Genomic DNA, 18,065 nt, shown 5'->3' on the forward strand with positions numbered 1-18,065 from the left:
ACTTACGAGAATAGAACAAGTTCCTCAGGAAGGACAAGTTCAAGATGGTAACTCTCTCTCAGATCCTTCAGGCCCTTCAGCTTCAGGACTGGTTGGTATCTCTGGACCTTCAGGATGCTTATTTCCATGTGCCAATCCATCCCAAGCACAGGAAGTACCTGAGGTTCGCAATTGGCAACTCTCATTATCAATTTCGAGTTCTGCCATTTGGGCTGACCTCAGCCCCGAGGGTCTTCACCAAGCTAATGTCGGTTGTGGCTGCAAGTCTAAGGAGGGAAGGGATTCATGTCTACCCCTGCCTGGACGATTGGTTGATCAGAGCAGTTTCTTCGGAACAAGCTCGGATCCAACTAGATTATGTCTGCCACTTCCTTCACAAGCTGGGCGTCTCCCTCAATTTAAAGAAGACACAGATGATACCATCACAGAGACTCCAGTTCATTGGAGCAGTCCTGGACACATCCCTGGGAAAAACCTCGCCACCAGAGGTGAGGGCTCAAGATATTCTGCAGATGGTCACCAGGTTTCAAAATGCCCAACGTCTCCCAGCCTACGACTTTTTGAGGTTGCTAGGCCTCATGGCATCCTGCATATCCATTGTGCCAGAGGCTCGCCTGAAAATGAGATCCCTCCAGTGGGCACTGAGGATTCGGCGGTCACAATTCTCAGGGAGGATGACAGATCTCCTCCGGATTCCGGACAAGGTAGCCCACGACCTTCAATGGTGGGCCTCTCCAGAGAACATCTTGAAAGGAGAACTGTTTTGGCAACCATGGCCGGAGATAACAGTAGTCACAGACGCCTCACTCACGGGGTGGGGAGCCCATGCCAACGACTTGACCATCAGCGGTCGTTGGTCTCCATCGGAGTCCAGACTACACATGAACCTGTTGGAGCTGAGAGCCATCAGACTGGCACTGAAGGCTTTTCTGCCGTCTGTACGGGGGAGAAACGTCCTGATAATGACGGACAATACAGTGGCCATGCACTACCTCAACAAAAGAGGAGGCGTAGGGTCACTGCCACTGTACAGAGAGGCGATGCAGCTCTGGTTTTGGGCAATTCAGGAAGGAATCTCTCTATCGGCAATTCACCTAGCCGGAGAGAAGAACTTGACAGCGGATGCTCTGAGCAGGCAGAACAGTCTCCCACGAGTGGGAGATAGCTCAGGAAGTCCTTCAAGAGATCTTCGCCCTTTGGGGAACCCCTCAGGTGGATCTGTTCGCCACCAGTATCAACAGGAAGTGCGACAGATTTTGCTCAAGGAAATTTCCCCCGAGAGGAGCTCTAGGAGACGCGTTCGTAGTGGACTGGGAGTTCCCACTTCTGTACGCGTTTCCTCCGGTCCCTGTCATTCCTCAAATGATCAGGAGGTTGAGAAGGTTTCGGAAGACCATGATCCTAATTGCCCCGGATTGGGCCAGGAGAACGTGGTACCCGGACCTTCTGGACATGTCCATCCATCCTCCAATTCGTCTACCGTACAGAGAGGATCTTCTCTCGCAGAAGGGAGGTCAGGTTCTCCATCCAGCCATCAAGACCCTCAACCTTCATGCTTGGTATCTGAAAGGTTGAGGTACAAGGATTGGGACCTTCCAGATGACGTCATGGAGGTGTTGCTTTCGGCCAGAAGGCCAGCAACTAAGACTCTATACCGCTGCCGTTGGAATAAATTTTGCAGCTGGTGCAGAGAAAAGAATATCGAACCCTTTTCATGTGGTACACCTGCAGTGTTATCCTTCTTACTTTATTTGGCAAATTCAGGCCTTCAAGTTGGCACTATTAAGGGCTATTTCGCAGCGCTATCAATCTTTAAGCGCACTGCAGAGGAGCCATCGTATTTCAAAATTCCATTGGTAATACAATACCTGAAAGGTCTAACTAATGTTTACCCTCCAAGACCATTCCAAGTTCCCTGATGGGACTTTAATCTAGTTTTAAACTTCCTAAAGGGTGCTCCCTTTGAACCACTCCACTCTTGTTCATTGAAGTTTCTCACCCTCAAAACTGTTTTATTGGTAGCATTAACATCTGCTAGAAGGATTAGCGCGATACAAGCCCTATCTTGTAAACCTCCTCATACAATTTTTCACAAGGACAGTCGTTCTACAGGTGAAGCCTAACTTCCTCCCAAAGGTAGTTTCTGAATTTCACATTAATCAAAGATTACTTTACCTTCATTCTATCCTCCTCTCCATCCGGGGAAAGAGGAAGAGAGACTACACAGGCTGGACCCTAAGCGAGCCTTGAGTTTTTATATCAGTAGACTTGCTAAAATTAGACAAGCAGACCAACTCTTTGTAGGTTACGCAGGACATAAATTGGGATTACCAATAACCAAACAAACCATCTCCAGATGGATTATTTTAGCCATTCTGGAATGCTACAAACTGGTAGGGAAAGAGCCCCCTCAAAATCTAAGGGCTCATTCGACCAGGGATATCGCAGCCTCCTCAGCTCTTCAAAGAGGGGTACCAATTAGAGACATATGTGCGGCTGCCACATGGTCGTCCGCACATACCTTTACCAAATTTTATAGCCTGGATTCCTCCTCTAGTCAAGAGACTAGATTTGGCAAAGCTGTGTTACACTCTGTTCATTCTTAAAGAGTAACAGGGCATCTCTTACTCCCGCCTCCAATCACATACCACTGCTATGGGAGTCTATCATAGATAAGGAATACGTCGGAGGACACAATCCCTTCGAAGAACAAGTTACTCCTTACCTGGTAACGTTCTTTCGATGGGATGTTCCTCCGACGTATTCCTTATCGCCCCTCCCATCCATCCCCGCAGTAACATTTCCCTTGTGGTTGCAGCTTACGCTCCTTCAAGGGTAGTAACCATTCATGCAATAACTACCTTACTCTACAAAACAGAACTGAGCAACGGACGCTGCGTGTGGCCATTTATAGGCATGATGACGTTGGCGTCGATACGGTGGCTGTCGAGGAACACCTACTCGACGGACGTCGACGCACAGCGCCCTCTACTGGGAAAAAAAATTTCCGAGGCCAGCAAGCTGGAGATACAAATATCATAGATAAGGAATACGTCGGAGGAACATCCCATCGAAAGAACGTTACCAGGTAAGGAGTAACTTGTTCTACAGCAGAAAATCTCCTACCTCACCTTCTTTCTACTCTTGATAACTTTACTAATACCTCAGACCCTACCCTGCTGGTAGAAGTCTTCAACAGAACCATGAATACAGCTCTTGGCACTATAACCCCTCTTAAAACTCGTAAAAGTAGACAAATATCCCATCTTAATAACTGGTTCACACCTCATTTGAAAGAACTCAGGATTCAAAAAAGAAAGCTGCAATCAATATGACACCACTCTCCCACTGAAGAGAACAAAATTAAGCTAGCCAACCTCTCTAGCCTGTACAAAAAGGAAATTATAAACACAAAAAAAAAACATGTTTAATGAAAGAATATCTAAAGTTAATTCAGATACCAGGGAATTATTCTCCATCCTCAGAGAAATTGAATCACCTATACCTCAAGTCGACAATACCCCTAAAGACGAGCCTTGGTGTACTAAAATCCAAAATGCCCTAGCGGGCAAAATCAGCTCCCTCCAAATTAAAATCGCCAATAAAAAAGCATCCCTGATCCTCCCAACAGAACCTGTACCACAGCAGCAACCGCTTCCCAACTCTCCTAACAATACCCTTAGCTTAAAAAAAATATCTCTAGCTGAGACTGAAAAAATTATTCTCTCATTAAAACCATCTAACTGTAAAGGTGACAATTGTCCAGCCCATATAATAAAGGACGCAGCTAGAGATCTAGCCCCCTTTATCTCAAAAGTTATTAATGCATCCTTTGGTCAAACCTTGTGCCCAACAACCTCAAACAATCTTGGGTGCTTCCCCTACTTAAAAAACAAACCTTGGACCCAACAATTCCAATAAACTATAGACCCATCACCACAGTCCCATTCCTACTTAACATCATTGACAGAGTAGCTTACTTACAAACTCAGGACTATTTGGAAATAACAACTTACTAGGCTCTAGACAATCTGGCTTCCGTCCCCTTCATGGCACAGAAACAGCCTTGATTGACCTCAAGACCCAAATTGACAAGTTGAAGGACACTGGCAAATCAGCTATGCTACTCCTCCTTGACCTGTCGGCGGCTTTCGACCTGGTAGACCATGCAGTTTTATGCAATCACCTTAGATCTGCCGCCCACTTCTCAAGTGATGCCAAAACATAGATTCAATCCTTCCTTGCCAACCGTACAATGAGTCTTCTCCCCCCCTAGCTGCAGCCGACCCTATTCAAGTCACCTGTGGTGTCCCACAAGGATCATGTGTATCTCCCACTATGTATAACATCTTTACTAAGCCCCTATTTGACAAGTTGGACAGACTGGGTGTCATCTACACTAACTATGCAGATGACACTCAGATCCTCATCCCCTTTCGGGCAACTACCTGGAAGATTCAGCCTTAGTAAACAAGCTATATCTCCTCATTCAGGCATGGATGGCCTCCCATGGATTCTGCCTGAATGACGACAAAACAGAGATCCTGATCCTATGCTCAGAGTCGGCTATCAAAAAACTCAATCCTAGCTATGACTCATTTAACATTGGCAGTAATGTCATTAAAGTGATGCCTGCAGTCAAAACCCTTGGTGTCTATCTTGACTCAGCACTCACATTCAAGAAACAAATCAACGCTATAGCATCCTCCACAGCTTAGACCTGCAAATTGATCCGAGCTTGTGCAACCTCTGTCTTCGGAGGGACCACGACGAGGACCACTGTAGAGTTGTCAGCTTTTTAAACCAAAGACCCTGAAGGACCAAACGTTGGGCCCACCATGCCATGCAGGCCGAGGCCGCCATGGACGTGGAGGGTGCATCCAGTGACGGCAGCATTGGTGTCTTTTTTGATGACCAAGGCGATAGGGATCCTTCGGATTCCAAAGCGCTAGTCCCCGACCCCATAAGACAGGCCGGCAGCGCTGTTACGGGGATGACACCCGGTGGCAGTAGCACACACAAATAAGCCCACACAAAGCACATACCCCAAGGCCAAAAGTCGACGATAACATTGTCTACACGGCCGCATAGTGTCGAAGGGGAGGTCCAATAACTCCCTGTCCTCTGGGCACTCGAGATCACGATCGCCTCACGACAGGCCCCCAAAGTCACGAGACAAGAGTGATGTGGACCCCGTGTCCATTACAGCAGCCGAAAGCAGAGCGTCTGAAGACACGGCTCCGGCTCTCCCGTCTGCCAAAATCCGACAATCCTCATTAGCGTCGAAATCGGCAAAAAACACGCAAACTTCGGAAATATTTCATTTGGTGCAAAAACATGTCCCGGAGACTCTCCTTAAAGGGAGAATGTAAAAGAAAAAACAATATTTAAAGAGTCACCATTCCCCTAGGGAGAAAGTGAGTGCATCACACAAGGAGAAAAAGAGTTTTTCTCAAGGGGAGGGTACTATAGCAGCAGCTATGAAACGCAAGGTGCAGCCTACTCCAGAAATACCTCTCACTCCTGTAAATATACCAAGTTCCTCACAATGGTCCTCCGAAGACATTGATAGAGTAATGAGATGCATGTCCTTTATGGCGGATGTAAAAAAAAAAAATCCACAGGAAATAAAAAGCATACAAAACACGCCACCATCTAGCAAAAACGGCACGTACAGACACCCTTCAAGTTACCCATCAGCAAGACCCAGACCATTTTGATCTCTATGATCCCAATACAGACTCTGTGCAGCAAGATACCCTAAGGGAAGTAGACAATTACTATTATGAGGAGAATGTATAAATCTTACCCTCTCCTGATCACGTAGACCCGCCGGTGGCAGATTCACCAGTGGACAACCAACTTCAATTTAACGACATGCTCTTGAAAGCGGCAGAGCGTTTCCAAATCCAAACTTAGGAAACGCATTGGACAAGGATTTTTTGGAGGACATATTGGGGGACAGGAAGGCTGTTACTGAATTTATACCCACAGTCAATCCAGAGAAGAATTCAACCCTCTCTAGAAACCCCCAAGTCAAATGCGGGCGGTGAACCCGCGTATTGAGAAAATGTTCCGCCCTGCGCCCACAGACCCCATAGTACATCAGCGGCCAATTAAAACCAGATTCACTAGTAGTGACCACGACACGAAAAAGGGTGGGCCCACCTCTAGCACCCCCCGATAAAGAGAGCAAGAAGATTTACACTCTCGGGAGAAAAGTGGGCACCACAGCGGCTTTTCAAACAAGAATTGCCAACAATACCACCTTGCTGGCAAGGTACAACTGCCACAAGTGGGAAGAGGTTGCAACTTTAATGGCCGCAGCCCCATGACCTCTAATGTCCCAACTGTCCCTTGTAGAAGCGGAAGGAAAGGCGGTGTCTAACTGCATCCTAGAAAATAACTTGGATGCAGCATATGATGCAGCAGATAATGCTTGTAGAATCATTGCTGAAGGGACACTCATAAAACGCCAAGCATGGTTTTAAATTAGAAGCGCAGGCAATGCTCCTCAACATGCCTATCGAACCTAATGTATGCCACTCTCAAGTCTTTAAGTCAGCTCACGGATAAACCATCAGGCCAAAGAGGCCGGAACAATCTTTGGCACTTTAGGAGACAAAACTTGCAGTGGTGTTCCGGATATAGCCAAAATCAGGGCTCATCTTGGCGTTCCAATCAAGGACAAGCCTATCAAAGCTTCCAAAGGGGCCAGCATAGATCTCTCGGCCGGGGGAGGTCCTCCACTTCCAGAGGTGGAGCAACACCTCAAAAGCTATGACCACCCGCCTCAGTTCCCCTCCCATGCCTCTCCAATAGGAGGGCGTATAGCACACTTCACCCACTCATGGGAGGGAATCACCTCAGACAAGTGGGTGCTATCAACCATGGCGGCCGGTTATTGCGTGGAGTTATTGCAGTGACTCTCCAATCATCCCCTGCGTCAAAGATCCACCACGAAAGAGGAGCTGCGCATCCTTCTAGAAGAGGTCGCAACGCTGCTGCTAAAGGACTCCATCGAAATTGTCCCAGCGAACCAGGTAAACAAGGGTATCTATTCAACCTACTTTCTAGTGCCAAAGAAGATCTAACAATGCGACCATTATTAGATCTGCGCCCTGCAAACACCTATGTCAAGCCACAAAAATTCTGCATGACAACGGTACAAGAATTAATCCCACTGCTAAAGCAGGGGGACTACATGGCAATCTTGGATATGAAAGATGCCCATTTTCATATTTCAATGTTCCCAGCGCACAGAAAAGTCTTGCTTTTCAAGATAGCAAACCTGCACTACCAATTCAAAGTGCTAACCTTTGGAATAGCATTTGCTTCAAGGGTATTCAACAAGGTACTGGCGGTGGTGGCGGTGCACCTGTTCAGGGAAGGCAATCCCAGTGTACCCCTACCTGGACAACTGGCTGATCACAGGGGAGTCACCCCAAATTTGCAGGCAAAATACACAAAGAACAAAAAAATCCTTCTTTTCCAATTGGGTTTCTCAATAAGCAAATAAAACATCAAGCTTTGTACCAAAGAAGACCAAACAGTTCCTAGGAGCTGTCATAAAAACAGAAGAAGGGCTAGTCTTTCCATCAAAGGAAAGAATCCAAAACATATTGCTGCAAATACCTCAGTATCAAGCCGGTCACCAGATAAGCGTACGCAAAGCTATGTGTTTGCTCGGCATGATGGAATCTTGCATTTACCTGGTCCTACATGCACGATTGCGCATGCTCCCGATGCAGGAGTGGTTGGTGAAAAAGTGGTCTCAGAAGTGGGGAGTGGGACGATCTAGTGGTTGTTTTGCCAACACTAGTACAAGACCTTTGATGGTGGAGAAAGGAGAATCTGTTCAAGGGAAAACCCTTCCATAATCCGGCGGTGCAAGCGATGGTTACAACAGACGCATCACTCTCCGGGTGGGGGCACATCACCTTCATCTCACAGCACATGGTCTGTGGACTCACATCTCTGCACAGAACCATATCAACCTGCTGGAGCTTCTATCAGTATTCGAAGCGCTGCAAGCCTTTGAAACACAACTGACAAATCAGTCTACAAATCTTCACAGACAGCACCACTGCAATTTTCTACATCAACAAGCAGGGGGGCACACATTCTCCAAATCTGTCCAAGCTAGCACAGAAAATATGGAAATGGCGGCCAGGGTGGGTGCATCTTTGGCACCTTCGACCACGAGAGCACCTCCACTGACTGTTGGGTGCTGGACGCGCTGGCCAACGGACACACTATGGAATTCCAACAGAAGTGTATACCACCCATGGCCAGACAGGAAATCCACGTCCCTCAGCTTCTGCTGTAGATGCGGGCCATGCTGAGGAAGGGCGCCATAGAACTCGTCCCAAAGAGGCTTCGGGGCTCTGGAGTGTACTCTCGGTACTTCCTCATCAAGAAGAAGACGGGATTTGGAGGGCCATCCTGGACCTCTGCCGCTTGAACAAGTACATCAGATACCAGAAGTTCTGGATGGTCACTCTTCAGCGCGTGCTAGGACAGCTGGAAGAAGGGGATTTCCTGTCATCGTTGGACCTGGAGGATGCTTACTTTCACATCCCCATCCACAAAGGACACCGCAAGTTCCTGCGCTTCGTGGTTCAAGGCCCTTCCCTTCAGACTAAAGTTGGCACTAAGGGTCTTCACCAAGTGCCTGGCGCCAGTGGCGGCGCAACTGCGTCTGCGAGGGATCCATGTTTACCCCTACCTGACGACTGGTTCATCCGAGCGAAATCGAGGGAGGTTGCCGTCGCTCACACGGCAGAAACCGTCCAGCTGCTGACGGAGCTGGGGTTCTCAGTGAACTATGCAAAGTCTTGCTTGGTGCCATCACAAGACTCGCTGTTTCTGGGGTCTCGACTCAACACAGTGTCGTGCCTGGCGTCTCCGTCGGAGGAGAGGATAGCGGCCATCCTGGGCAAGGTGCAACGGCTGTTGATCCTGAAGATCGCAAGGGTGAGGTCCATAAAATCACTTCTCGGCATGATGTCGTCATGCATATACCTCGTTCGACTGTGCAGGCTGCGGATGCGGCCACTGCAAGAGTACCTCGACACCCGTTGGATCCAGGTATTGAGAAGCTTAGAGGACAATATCTATCTCGACAAGATGTTCCGTCGAGTGATACGGTGGTGGGATGGCCGCGCGCATCTGTGGGCGGGCACAGACTTCCAGACCCCACCTCATCCGGAGACAGTCACGACAGACACCTCTCTGGAAGGATGGGGCGCGAACACCAGAGGTCGCCACGCAAGAGGCCGGTGGCTGCCAGAGGAGAAGATCTTTACATATCAACATTCTGGAGCTACGGGCAGTGTTTTGGGCCCTCAAGTCCTTCCTTCCGTCCCTCAAGGGCAAGGTGGTACGGGTCTTCATGGACAACACCACCACGATGTTCTACATCTGGAAGCAGGGGGGCACCAGATCCCCCAGCACTCTCCAGAGAGTCTCAGGACCTATGGCACTGGGCCGTGGCCCAGGGGATATTCTTCGTCCCATTTCATCTGGCGGGAGTGAAGAACATAATCGGCGACTCCGTCAGCAGGGAGCTGCCCTCGTGTCACGAGTGGGAGCTTTGGCAGGATCAAGTGGATCTTCTGTTCCGACGATGGGGCAATCCCCACATCGATCTGTTTGCGACGGAGACGAACACCAAGTGCCGGAGGTTCGCCAGCAGGTTTCCCCAGCCGCCGGGGAGCATGGGGTATGCATTCTTTTTCCCCCTGGGACGGCCTGTTTCTCTATGCGTTCCCTCCGTTGCCGTTGCTTCTGCGACTCATCAATCAACTCAGATGGTCCCGGTGCAGGTTGATCTCTCGTCGCACCGGCGTGGCCGAGACAAATATGGTACCCGGACCTTCTGGAATTGTCAGCGTCCCCTCCACTCAAGCTGCCGGTGGTCGCAGATCTTCTCGCCAGAGAAGGAGACGCGATCCTGAATCACGATCCAGGGTCACTGAACTTGCTGGCCTGGCTCCTGCAGCACTAGAGTTTGGAGGATACGAGATCCCAGCGTACTGCAAGGGGGTACTTGCCAAGGCCAGGGCTTTGTCTACACTGAAATGCTACGGACATACGTGGAAGAGGTTCTCCGTCTGATGCCGTGCACAGAAGATAAACCCTCTACGGATTACGGCCCCGCAGGTGCTGCCGTGCTTGCTGTCGCTGGCCAAAGCAGGACTGGCTCACGCGTCCATCAAGGTTCATCTGGCGGCGATTTCCCGCTACACCAGAACTCTGGGGCGGTCGTCGCTGTGGTTGCAGCGCCTGGTGAGGGAGTTCATGAAAGGACTTTTCCGCTCGTTCCCGCCGGTGAAGGCTCCGGCCACGGTGTGGGATCTCAATGTGGTGCTAACTAGACTCATGGGTCCTCCTTTCGAGCCTATGCATTCGGCTCCACTGAAATTCTTATTGTGGAAGACGGCGTTTCTTGTGGCCATCACCTCCGCACGACTGGGAAAGATCCAGGACCTCTCCTGTAAACCTCTGTACTTAACTTTTCACAAAATGAGGGTAGTGCTACGGACGCACCCCTCCTTCATGCCCAAGGTGCCGTCAGACTTTCATCTAAATGAGCCCTTGGTGTTACCTGTTTTCTTTCCGACGCCTTTGTCGCCGGCTGAGAGGACTTTGCACTCGCTGGATGTGGTTAGAGCGCTGAAGTTCTACGTGGAATGCAGAAAGAGTTTTCGGAAGACGTCTCAACTCTTTGTGAACTTTAGCACTGTGAACCAAGGGAAGGCCCTCTCCAAGGCTTCCATTTCCAGGTGGCTCTGCGGGAGCATCACCCATTGTCACCGGTTGGCAAACAGACCGTTGCCTGGCCGTCCGAGAGCCCATTCGACCAGAGCGATTGCCACAACTACGGCGTTCCTGTCTGGTGTGCCCCTGCTGGACATCTGCAGGGCTGCTACGTGGAGGTCGACACACACCTTCACGAGATTCTGCTGGGTCAACCGGGATTCCAGGGAGGTGTCCAGAGTCGGCCAAGCAATGCTGCGCAACCTGTTTGCTTGAAGTTGAGCCTGGTGAGGAGGTAAGAGATGGTTAATGTTGAGATGTTGAAATGCTTAATGTTGAGCTTTGCCACCTCCCGTGATTGTGCATGTGTGTACTGCTATGTATTCCTGTATTCATGAGTATGTGAATCCATGCCAGACCCCATGCTGGAGAAGGAACAAGTTACTTACCTGTAACTGTTGTTCTCCAACATGGGTCTGTCATTGATTCACATGCAAACCCTCCCGCCTACCCCTCTGCGGCTCTTCTCTTGGTCCTACTGCACTTTACGTGCTACCAAATCTGAAGATGGCTGCCAGAGGAGAGCTTAGGTAGAGGGCAGTCATTGGTTGGGGGCAGTATGACCCAGAGACCAGTGATTGGTTGTTATGAGGAAGACAGTTCAGAATCGAAACTGATTTTTTTCTTTACCAAGGATTCCCAGCCTGACGATGCGGAATATTCATGAGCATGTGAATCCATGCCAGACCCATGCTGGAGAACAACAGTTACAGGTAAGTAACTTGTTCCTCCTCTGTGCAAAAAGCTAGTGTCATGGAACCATTTCACTGCACTGTAAGGTGTTGTGTGTAATGAAAAAAACAAGAATTCAGAAGGGAAACAATGTTCCACAGTACTGATACTCAGATGGGACTTGTCAGTTCCCCTATAACAATGAGCACGGCAAAGTCTTTACTTCCCTTCAGAAAGTCAGGACTGGATCAAAAACAGAGCAAAAAGAATGGGGTTCCATGGGAAACTATGGAGGCAAATGTTAACCAAAACAGACATCTTTCCTAACACTATGGAGTTATTGTGAGACTAGGAAATGTGAAAGAAGGTTATATTAAAGTGGTTCTTTAACGCTTCTTTTAAGAGGAGGAATTTGGGACAATTTCAGTAGCCAGTTGCTTTTATATTTTCTATTTTTTTCTGTATGAAACACAACAGAGATGTTTTTCATTTGCTAGTAAATCACTGATGAGCTCAATCTGATTTATGCTATACCAGATGTCCTTATGCAACAATACGTAAAAGACCATTGTTTGTGTATCTTCGTGTAAGAGATGCATGTCTTGTCACTTAGAAAAACAAAAGTGGCACTTCACACACTTGTTTTCTGACAGAAGGATAAATGCGATACCAAAATGTTTGATGGATGTCGACAGAGAATTCGGGAATGAGACCAAGCTAATTCCTGCAAGAACCATGTCGGATAAAGTGCTACTCTGTTGTTCTCACTCACTAAACACTTTCTGTAGGAGGGCTGACTAATCCGTTAAGAGGGAGCTGGGAGGAGTGGAAAAAACAGACATGTGGGTACTTCTACTTTCCTAAACACGAAGTTCACACAGTGCATTCCCAATGTAATGATTGGTAAGAGTCTAATCTAAATGTAGGGATCTATAATAAAATGGAAGTTAAGGTGTGGGGGAGAAAAGATTTATCCTGGCACATGGACCAAAGAATATCAAAGCAACAGAAGAGGTTCCCAATAGTTAGGCAACTCCCGTCCCCTGTACACTATCACTAGCTTATGAAAATGACAAACAGTAAAGGATACCTATGTATCAGATTTGTATCAAATTATTGGCAACAGATTACATGTGGAAACCACTTAGTTTTTATAAAACAGACATGTATTACACAATTCTTTTAACATAAAGGTATGTTTAATTCACTAGTAGATGGTAACCCAATGCGTTTTGAGATACATTCTCCTCATCAGGGGTCTTCAAACAATGATTGATCTGAGAAATAATCAGTTCAGGAAATTGTCTTCCAACGAGCATATGTTTACAAACATAGTAATAGTCACAATACCATATTAACTGTTCAATGTCAGGACCAGCATCTTAATAGGTAAAACATAAGATTTCTAACAAAATTCCATTATTGCCAAGTGTCAAGCATAACTATTAGAAATTAAGGCAAAAGAGCTGGTATTGGTAAACAGTTAATGTTAGACTGGTGGTAGATTGGGCACTTACACACTTGGGCCACCAGTCTGTCCCTCCGTCCACAATCAGGTGTCAAAACTGACTACGTTATCTACCTTTCCAGATGTCAATCATTAGGGGGATAATGGTGCATCAAATACTGTAAAGGATTCCAGTGTCATCCGTCTTCAAATTCCATAGGAAGACCCTACAGTTGAGATCAAGAATCCTATTACTCTCAATGGTGCCTAATGGGTGTCTGGACAAATGCAAAGACCAAAGTGGTTAGCACTCACCTCGTGACCTCGGGTTGTAAAAAGTACCTTCCCCGTAAATTCTGTGGGATAGAGGTTGGTGATGGGTTAAAAGTCGTCTTCTCTTTGTGCAAGAGAGCCAGTGTAAGGTGTCAACAAGAAAATTTATAGTTGAGGAATCGTATCTCTCGGCTAAATGACATCAAAAGCATAGCATAAGAGCGCTTACCGTAATATCCGCTCTGTGAGTGCAAAATTCAAGCCGATGTCCCAATGTAGTCATCACCAACCAAAATTGTTCATCTGTAACAGAGAAAGTGTTGCAAATGAAAATGTATACCCCAAATTAACAGCTAGTCCGGGTGCACTAAGTGTAGGAGCAGTCTTCTCAAACAATGGGCTTACCCTAAAGGACAGATTTCTTCTTCATCAAGCCTAGAGGTGTCGTCAGGGCATCCATGGAGTTGGACCGCTGTTACAATGGCTGCTGTGTATAACGCATCATTGCGGAGCGTGATGATGTCACGCCGCAATAGCAGCTGTGACGACATGAATGTGAACAAACCCGCGTTGTAGTGCGGTTATAGTGAATGTTATAAAAAAGTCCAAATTATTATCAACGCTCGAGTGAACATAGGATGTTCTAAATAGAAGGCCCTATCAACTTTCCTAGTAAAGTGGGAAAGTCACAAGATGTATCTTAGGTAAGAAAGCATAAAAAAAGAAATAGACGGACTTGCTGCAGCCAAATATGTAAATCCCATGTTAGGTAGCATATAGATATCTCGCTGAGGAAGTAACCAAGCATTCACAAAATGACCTGAGGTTATGAGAAATGTTCCCAAATAAAAAATCAGATCCAGATGGGATAGTAACAAGATAAACTGCCCTGAAGTTGCCAGTTGAAAACAGTTTCTAGATCACAAAATTCACAAACCCTCCAGAGTGGAGATGGAAAGGGACTAGTCTCCTAGTGCATATGTCAGTCCTCAAAATAAAGGGGCTCCCAAATAAAGTAACTAAAATAATGTGGTTGTCATAGGATACTGTCTGACAGTCATTAATAGGTATATAAAGGCGGAATTAGCAGAGTAGTAGCTGTGTGTAAAAGATTGCAACCAGTCAATTAAATGAAATGGTCTGCCAAAATAGTCTGTAGACTACAAACTATCGCTCTATGCAGATCAGGGCAGTATATGCGAGACCAAGTGTTATAAGCCTGTCCCCCACAGTGTTATCTCAATTAAATATGTGTCCTCTGGTCTGGCCCAGAGAAGTCAGGTTACCATTTAAACCAAAGTATAGAAGGGCATGCAATTGCACGATTCGTCTTAACATTGTTCCAAGGGGATGTAAGTAAACAGTGATCATCTTGACAAAGCACCTGTAAGGTCCTGGTAGCAAGTTATCTGTAAATGGTAGTAATTTGATCAACTATACATTGATCACTGCATCAAAAAGAGTGCACAGGCTGAATTATGCTTTACCACCAATGTTGATATGGGGGATTAACCCTAGTCCAAAAGGGAGTTCAATCCCAGGATTCATATGTACATTTCACCCAGGAGGAATAGATGAACAGTTGTCTGTACCGGTTAATTGTCTGCTTAAGAACATAGTAATCCCTGCCCCACAAGAGTGCAGTCTGAGCGATGCTTTACAGCCAGTTATAATCTAGTGGAGGTGAAATAATGTTGTGGCCAAGTGTATCTCATGTATAATCTCAAATTAAGTTGTCAGATCATTCACAGATATGGGTCCAGGTAATAATCTTCTTTCATCGCCAGGGGGGTTACTGCGTTCAAATGGTAAATCCATTCCCATTGTGCTAATCTCTTTCCCATGGCACTCCCTCTTGGGAGTGGGTGCACTACTTCTAGGATCATCCATCTCAATTGTGCGATGATTATCGCGGTAATGTCTAAAAATGGGTGATTTCTCGTTAGCAGTTCTAAAATAGGATTTATGCTCCATCCATCTTTCTTTAGCCTTTTGTGTGGTTTGCCCCACGTAGTATTTACCACAGGGGCATCTGCGTGCATAGATGATGTTCTTACTATTGCAAGTGACAAAGTATGAAGTTTAGTCATTTTACCTGTTGTCCCCCTTTATAATACTCGAACAGTAATGGCAACTCAAGCAAGGATAGGTCCCAGGCTTTTGTTTCTGCAACACTCTTTGACCAGACGTTTTCAGGCACTCTGCTTTGACTAAGGAGTCTTTCAAATTCATGCCCCTTTTGTAGGCCATCATGGGAGGTTCGGGGAACAACCGATTGAGTTTCGGGTCAAGTTTTATCAGGTTCCAATTCTTTTTTATAATCTTCCCTACTTGATGACTTTGCAAGGAATATTTTAAGGTATGTATCATCCTGGTGCTCATTCCCTCTGTCTCGGTTTCAGGAGATCTTCCCTTCTGTGTAACTCCATTCTTGTCATAGTAGCTTTTTCTAGTATATCTGTGGGATATCCTCTGTCATTTAAATTGTTATGCCATGATGTCCTATTCCCTCTGTAGATTTTCAGTATTGGAGACCATTCTTTTCAATCTTAAAAATGTACTGTATGGCAAGCTTTCTTTTAGGTGTTTATGATGAAAACGTTTGAAGTGTAATGTATTATTCATGTCAGTCGGTTTTCTGTATATGCCTGTCATTAGTACACCATCAGTATAAGTTACCAAGACGTCCAAAGTGAAGACTCGGATTTCCTATATGTATTTAGTAGATATATGCTGTTTCCAATTGTAATCTTTTGCCAAAAATCTGATAGATAAGTATCCTTTGCTGTTAGTGTGCAGGGGACGGGAGTTCCCTAACTATTGGGAACCTCTTCTGCTTCTTCTACTTTTTTAACTAACTAAGGTGTAAAGCAAATTGAATTGTTAACCTGCATTGTTAACCTAACACATTAATATGCAGTACTCATGTGGAAGTCCAATCAGTTTGTATTTTGAATTACATGCTTCCCTACCATGAAAGCATGATTGACTTTTAAATTAAAGACCTTTCCTCACTTTTAGCTCATAAAAAAGGAAGAATCATTGATGAAAATAGAGAAAGAGCTGGAAGATCAACGGCGGGAAGCCAGCCAAGCAAAGGAAGAGCTCCAGGTGACGAGCCGCTTATCATCCAGTTTAAATGATGAGTTGACCCAGTTACAGCAGCAGCACTTGGATCTCGAGCAGCACAGGTTATCATCTCATCTTAAATTTTTGGATTGCGCATGTATTTTGTTGTAGAAGTAAAAGACTTGGAAGTCCATATTGCCGAAAGTGTCTGTTTTTTTTTCACTTCTGCCCCATACAAGTTTTTCCTTCACAAGCTCTAATTGTAAGAGCTCAATCATGCAAATATTGATGTGCCACTGGTTAGAAAGAGAATTGCGAGGATCAAGAAGATCAGTCCACACCTTAGTTTCCGGGATTCTTGATGTTTTCTGGTCTCTTCGAGGCAAGGGTCTGCAACCTGTGGCTCTGCAGATGTTTGACTAGGACTCCCATATTCCCTTACCTTTGGTGTTTCTTGACTAGTGCTAAATGTAGTTTGTCCATAACATCTGGAGTGCCCGAGGTTTGCGATCCATGCTTCAAGGTGTAATGGAGGCAGAGCAGTCAAAGCTATAATTTCAAGAGGGGAGCAGAGTGGAGAAATGGTACAGGGTAGCATACAATAAGGGAATATCCACACAATATATGTTACAGATGTGTTGGGAAAGATTTTCTCTTTACACCTTTCCCTCTATATATTCCTAGGAGTTCAGTGATAATATTGCACAAAATAATGACTGAATTTACAAAGATGAAAAAATATTGCTAGAATCAATACAGTGGGTAAAAAATACCAACTAGCAGAAAAAATATCGAAATAAAGACAAAGTGTAATGATGGCGGTGAATTTTAGGTGTGAAAAAAAACAGATTTAGGTTAAAATTGGGATAAAGGGGAGAGAGACAAGGAGAGGTAAGGTGTCCGTCGGGGGTGTCCCCCCAAAAAAGTTCTTTGTACTATGGGCAATCTAAAAGGTATGCTGATATTTTTTTCTTGCAATATTTATTGCACTTTGTAATTGTACCTCACTGTTATTTCAGCAATAAAATCACAGCAAACCATATTCCTATGGAACCTCATTCTTTTTGCTTGTTTTGAACCCTGTCCTCATTTTTTAGAGGTCAGTAAAGCCTTCTGCTTTACTTCGCTTGCCTGTTTTGCTCATTCTTATGGGGAAACCGACTAGTCCCTAAGACTGTTAGCACTGAGAGACTTTGGGCCTCATCACTAGTGGGGCGGTATCCCTGCGGGACCGTTATTGCTGTGGCATTTGGAAGAATTAGCACCGTATTACAACCTGTCATGAATGAGCACACCCCTGTGACGGTAACAGTAATTTCACCTGGCGGAATTAGTACCGAAACAGTGCACCGCGGCTGTAAATCTACTGAAACCCAGTGTAATTACCGTTACCGCCGGCCAATCGCTGCAAATAGCACCGGCGGAAATGGCATCATTGCCAGAACGGGAAGCATTGCAGCGGCCATCTAGAAAAACACAATCCACCCTGAATCCCCCACTTCCTGTAGGCATCCGCACCCACAAGTGACATGAAACATGTCTCAAGAGCGGACCAGAGGGTGGGTGCCCAACACTGGCTTCCAAAGTCAAAATTCAGTGAGTTCTGGACTCTTCCCTGGAAGTAGAGTTTGGTAGGCTTGAGCCTGGGGCTCATGCAGTGTCTTCTTATAGGAGACTCATGGCGCGAGTCTCGGAGTATCTGGGCTGGTCTAGTCCTCCCTAAGTCTTTGTGCAGGATGATCTGATGGACATCTTGGATCAAGGTCCGTCCTCTGACCCTGTT

The 18,065-nt window shown here is 46.2% G+C and overlaps 1 protein-coding gene across 3 annotated transcripts in view; it reads left to right on the top strand.

Moving 5' to 3' along the window:
* The window catches only part of GOLGA1 (golgin A1), an 804,100-nt gene that overhangs the window by 262,854 nt on the left and 523,181 nt on the right, over positions 1 to 18,065 (top strand). For all 3 annotated transcript variants that reach the window (XM_069609438.1, XM_069609440.1, XM_069609439.1), the window contains one exon: positions 16,235 to 16,404. In XM_069609438.1, coding sequence (XP_069465539.1) covers positions 16,235 to 16,404 — 170 coding nt within the window. The remainder of the gene's footprint in view (positions 1 to 16,234; positions 16,405 to 18,065) is intronic.

Source organism: Ambystoma mexicanum, chromosome 8 (genome assembly GCF_040938575.1).
Source record: "Ambystoma mexicanum isolate Mex_15411 chromosome 8, UKY_AmexF1_1, whole genome shotgun sequence".
Classification (NCBI taxonomy): domain Eukaryota; kingdom Metazoa; phylum Chordata; class Amphibia; order Caudata; family Ambystomatidae; genus Ambystoma; species Ambystoma mexicanum.